This window comes from Nerophis ophidion, linkage group LG08, assembly GCF_033978795.1.
Source record: "Nerophis ophidion isolate RoL-2023_Sa linkage group LG08, RoL_Noph_v1.0, whole genome shotgun sequence".
Taxonomy (NCBI): Eukaryota; Metazoa; Chordata; class Actinopteri; order Syngnathiformes; family Syngnathidae; genus Nerophis; species Nerophis ophidion.
In genome coordinates this window covers 4,492,856-4,498,855 of record NC_084618.1, presented here as the reverse complement: position 1 = coordinate 4,498,855, position 6,000 = coordinate 4,492,856, and the positions used below count along the sequence as shown (strand labels likewise).

Here is a 6,000-nt window from a genome sequence, read left to right as displayed (position 1 = left end):
AGTGGATCTAGTTAATAGTGTGAGAGTCCAGTCCATAGTGGATCTAGTTAATAGTGTGAGAGTCCAGTCCATAGTGGATGTAGTTAATAGTGTGAGAGTCCAGTCCATAGTGGATCTAGTTAATAGTGTGAGAGTCCAGTCCATAGTGGATGTAGTTAATAGTGTGAGAGTCCAGTCCATAGTGGATCTAGTTAATAGTGTGAGAGTCCAGTCCATAGTGGATCTAGTTAATAGTGTGAGAGTCCAGTCCATAGTGGATCTAGTTGATCGTGTGAGAGTCCAGTCCATAGTAGATGTAGTTAATAGTGTGAGAGTCCAGTCCATAGTGGATCTGTTAATAATATGAGAGTCCAGTCCATAGTGGATGTAGTTAATAGTTTGAGAGTCCTGTCCATTGTGAATCTAGGAAAGTGTGAGAGTCCTGTCCATAGTGGATCTAGTAAAAAGTGTAACAGTCCAGTCCATAGTGGATCCAGTTAATAGTATGAGAGTTCAGTCCATAGTGGATCTAGTTAATATTGTGAGAGTCCAGTCCATAGTGGATCTAGTTAATAGTGTGAGAGTCCAGTCCATAGTGGATCTAGTTAATAGTGTGAGAGTCCAGTCCATAGTGGATCTAGTTAATAGTGTGAGAGTCCAGTCCATAGTGGATCTAGTTAATAGTGTGAGAGTCCAGTCCATAGTGGATCTAGTTAATAATGTGAGAGTTCAGTCCATAGTGGATCTAGTTAATAATGTGAGAGTTCAGTCCATAGTGGATCTGTTAATAATATGAGAGTCCAGTCCGTAGTGGAACTAGTTAATAGTGTGAGAGTCCAGTCCATAGTTGATTTAGTTAATCATTTGAGAGTCCAGACTATAGTGGTTCTAGTAAATAATGTGAGAGTCCAGGCCCTATTGTAATTGTTTTGGAAATGAAAACTGTGAAAATGACCCCTGCCTGTTAAATTCAGTGCAAGACACGCTGACATGTAAGTAAAACATGTACTTCGTTACTTTCCACCTCTCACTGCCAAAACAGAGAAAAAGAATGACCTCGCTTCAACTAATCACCATGGAAACGAGACACCAAACGTCACTTCCTGTTCGGAGTCGCGCTTGGCGGGAGATTCCAACATGGCGGTGCAGCCCAAGCAGAACCTTTCCATGGACAGCGCGGCCGAACACGGCTTCTTAAACTTCTTTTTCTCCATGCCGGAAAAGCCGGACACCACTTTCAGAATATTCGACCGGAACGAATACTACACGGTCCACGGCAAGGACGCCGTGTTCGCGGCGAAGGAGGTTTTCAAGACGAACGGCGTCATCAAACACTTGGGCTCCGGTAAGCTAGCGTGTGGAGCGTAGCTAGCCACAAGCTAATATTAGCATACAACATCCATTTTTTTACACCGTTTGTCCCTTTTGGGGTCGCGGGGGATACACGTTAGCGTACAAGCTAATTCAGCTACGTGTTGCGTCTTAGACCTCTTTATTAGTCGACGCAGCATCGAGCGCTACTGCCTACTGGCGCTGACGAGACGCGCGGCCGCCATCTTGGAGTGGTGATCCGCGCCACTCAGTGCAATTCATTTGTCAGGAGCAATGAACTGTCAGCGCATTTAATTCATCTTACCTCACTGAATACCACTGATTTTCACGCGTTTTGTGTCATGCATGTAGCTATGATAAAGGACACGTGTTTTGGCGTGTTTTATTAGTCATAGTTTGGGGAGCAGTGGGCAGCAACGGTGGCCGCGCCCGGGAATAATGTCTTGGGGATTTAAAGGCCAACTTAAATGAGATTTAAGTTGGTCCATTCTATGTGTCATACTTGATCATTTCGCGATATTTACATATTTTTGCTGAAAGGATTTAGTAGAGAACATCCACGATAAAGTTCGCTAATAAAAAAGCCTTGCCCGTATCGGAAGTAGCAGAGGATGTGCTTGTGATGTCACGGGTTGTGTAGCTCCTCACATCCTCACATTGTTTACAATCATGGCCACCAGCAGCGAGAGCGATTCGGACCGAGAAAGTGACGATTTCCCCATTAATTTGAGCAAGGATGAACGATTCGTGGATGAGGATAGTGAAAGTGAAGGACTAGAAGTAAAAAAAAAAAAACGAGGGCAGTGGGAGTGATTCAGATGTTATTAGACACATTTACTAGGATAATTCTGGAAAATCCCTGATCTGCTTATTGTGTTACTAGTGTTTAAGTGAGATTATAAAGTCACACCTGAAAGTTGGAGAGGGTGTGGTGACCGCCAGTGTCTCTGATGGAAGGCATGGAGGAGCCAAGAGAGTCGCAGGTGCCTCTTTGATAGCTGCAGGAGGATGCAAGCTCCGCTCATGTCTCCCGTAAAAGCCGACTTATTACCACAATTTTCTCACCGAAACTTGCCGGTGGACATGTGGTAGAGAAACATGTTCTCTCGACCGCTCTGTTCCATATTAAAGCTTCACAACAAACAAAGAAACACCGGCTGTGTTTATGTTGCTAAAGGCAGTTGCAATACACCGCTTTCCACCTACATCTTTCTTCTTTGACGTCTCCATTATTAATTGAACAAATTGCAAAAGATTCAGCAACACAGATGTCCAGAATCCTGTGTAAATACGCGAGTAAAGCGGACGACTTTTAGCCGTGAGTGGTGCTGGGCTAAAATGTCCGCCCCAACCAAAAACGTCACAATCACGCGTCAACATAAGCGTCGTCATTCTGCAACGTTTTCAACAGGACACTTTACGGGAAATTTAAAATTGCAATTTAGTAAACTAAAAAGGCCGTATTGGCATGTGTTGCAATGTTAATATTTCATCATTGATATATAAACTATCAGACTGCGTGGTCGGTAGTAGTGGCTTTCAGTAGGCCTTTAAAGAGCTACTGAAAGGAGATTTTCGTATTTAAACGGGGATAGCAGGTCCATTCTATGTGTCATACTTGATCATTTCGCGATATTTAGTAGAGAACATCCACGATAAAGTTTGCAACTTTTGGTGCTGACAAAAAAGCCCTGCCTTTACCGAAAGTCGCAGACGATAACGTCACAAGTGTGGGGGCTCCTCACATATTAACATTGATTTTAATGGGAGCCTCCAACAAAAAGTGCTATTCGGACCGAGAAAACGACAATTTCCCCATTAATTTTAGCGAGGATGAAAGATTCGTGTTTGAGGATATTGATAGCGACGGACTAGAAAGAAAAAAAAAACGCGATTGCATTGGGACGGATTCCGATGTTTTTAGACACATTTACTAGGTTAATTCTGGGAAATCCCTTATCTTTCTATTGTGTTGCTAGTGTTTTAGTGAGTTTAATATACGGCACAAGCTCAGCTTTTCTCCGGTAAGAACTGACTTTTTAACCACAATTTTCTCACCGAAACTTGCTGGTTGACATGTGGTCGGGATCCATGTTCTCTTGACCGCGCTGTGATCCATAGGAAAGTTTCACCTCCAGGAATTTTAAACAAGGAATCACCGCGTGTTTGTGTGGCTAAAGGCTAAAGTTTCCCAACTCCATCTTTCTACTGTGACTTCTCCATTATTAATTGAACAAATTGCAAAAGATTCAGCAACACAGATGTCCAAAAAACTGTAATTACGCCGTTAAAGCAGACGACATTTAGCTGTGTGTGTGTGCAGCGCTCATACTTCCTAAAAACCCGTGACGTCTTGCGTACACATCGTCATTACACATCGTTTTGAAGACGGAACTCCCGGGAAATTTAAAATTGCAATTTAGTAAACTAAAAAGGCCGTATTGGCATGTGTTGCAATGTTAATATTTCATCATTGATATATAAACTATCAGACTGCGTGGTGGCTAGTAGTGGCTTTCAGTAGGCCTTTAACAGTAATATTATTATTTGCTATAAGCAGGGGTCCCGAACTCACTGGGCCGCAACAAAATATTTGTTTAAAAAAAATGTTGCATACTCTTCAGCATGTCTAGTTGTATAATGACATTTCAAATTGTATTACTTGTGCACCACAACTTTCTCTGTGCAAATAAGACACGTGCTCAACAAAGAAATATTGCATCTCCCACTTTTCCTGGAATTGTCTTTGCTCATCACGAACCTTTCTCTTCGCTGCAGGCTTTGAAAAAGACATGTTTGGGGTTGTGAAATATATTTGTATTTAACTGATGCACGGAGAATAATGTTATTTCCGCAATGTGTTCGTTCCGCTTTTCCTCCCTACAGCAACACGGCGGTTGGCGGATAATAGCCGGGAAAGTACCAGCATAACGAGTGCAAAAAAGTGACGTCTCCCGGAGTGTTATCCGGCGTCATATAGAAATAAATGTAGTGTTAATCGTGTGAGGCAATGCAAATTAAACAATAAAAAAACACACATAACGGTTTGAATTGCTCTAGGTTATCGGGGACTGTTATTACTGACGGACAGGTGTCGCGGTGTGACTGCACGTAAGAAAACCCTCGTCTCCATGGCAACGTCTCTGACGCCTTCACTCATTTGCCGCTTTTCCACTAACGCAGGGGGAGACAACCCAGAACGTTGAAAGAGCTGTTTTGGACCCAAATAACACGACACTGTCAATCGCCATTTATATAAGACTTGCGGGCTGCACTAATAATAAACTTTCATATTAAGGTGGGGGCCGCAAAATAACGTCTCGCGGGCCACGTGTCTGAGACCCCTGGCTTTGAGTGACCAGACGTCTGAGATCAAAACTGGGAATGTTATCCCAGAGAAGGGGGAAAAAAAAAGTGAAGAAACAATATGATTAGGATATGCGTATATCCTAGACATATTTTTACATTTATTTGATTGACTATCAATTCTATCATTGTCATACTCTTGTTTGTTAGCGGCTACAATTTCAGTACTATTGAAGATCTTTGCTCCTTCTCAACTTTGTGGTAGTATACTTTTCACAAAACACAACCAATTGTACGTGAATGTTAAATCTTACTTGTGAAAAGTAATCCCTTCCCTATTACTATTTCCAACAGTCCGCTCATTTGAGCAGGAAAACGCTGAACACCATCTTTGTTTTCTACCTGTGTGTGTCAGTTTAGGCTGCTTGCCGGCTCCTCATCACCACTTCAAGATGGCGGCCAAATTTCTCTGCTTATAAGATGCCTATGTGTTACCTACTAGTGTTGGGGCCATACTGCAGCTTTTGTTACTCACCCGATGCCAAGCAATTACAGGGCTAGTGTTGATACCCAGACTATATGTGAAATTTTGTGCCGTGTGTCTATTGATGTCCAAAGCATCCTTAGAAGGGAAGTCCACACTTCCCTCTCCCCAGTCACTTGGTCCAGCTCCTCCCGGGGGATCCTGAGGCGTTCCCAGGTTAGCCGAGAGACATAATCTTCCCAACGTGTCCTGAGTATTCCCCGTGGTCTCCTACCAGTCGGACGTGCCCGAAGCACCTCCCGAGGAAGGCGTAGTGTAATGCCCGCAGCTAAAACGTATACTCACGATATAGTCATTTTTTTATATCGCACAGAGACAAACCCGTGACATATTGAGTACATTGCATATATCGCCCCGCCCCACCTGTATAGAGCTTTTCTACCTTCATGGTACTCAAAGCGCTTTGATGCTATTTCCACATTCACACACTGATGGCGGGCCCTGACCACGACCCATCAGGAGCAAGGGGGAAGTGTTTTGCTCAAGGACAAGGTGGGGATTGAACCAGGAACCCTCATGTTGCTGGCACGGCCACTCTCCCAACAGCGCCACGCTGTTCACATTAAAAAAAATCAGAATGTGTCAATAAAAGACCTATCTTTTCTTACTAAATGTATTTGTTCTTTCCATTTTGACATTTAAAAATACTTGTAGTGTCCATCCATCCATCCATCTTCTTCCGCTTATCCGAGGTCGGGCTGCGGGGGCAACAGCCTAAGCAGGGAAGCCCAGACATCCCTCTCCCCAGCCACTTCGTCTAGCTCTTCCCGGGGGATTCCTGAGGCGTTCCCAGGCCAGCCGGGAGACATAGTCTTCCCAAGGTGTCCTGGGTCTTCCCC

General features: G+C 43.7%; 1 protein-coding gene across 1 annotated transcript in view; it reads left to right on the top strand.

Annotated features, from left to right (window-relative positions):
• Window positions 1-1,068: 1,068 nt before the first annotated feature.
• LOC133557219 (DNA mismatch repair protein Msh2-like) overlaps window positions 1,069-6,000 on the top strand; it is a 50,588-nt gene continuing 45,656 nt past the window's right edge. The window contains exon 1 of the mRNA XM_061907519.1: window positions 1,069-1,324. Within this exon, the coding sequence (XP_061763503.1) occupies window positions 1,117-1,324 (208 nt within the window). The 5' untranslated portion in view covers window positions 1,069-1,116. The remainder of the gene's footprint in view (window positions 1,325-6,000) is intronic.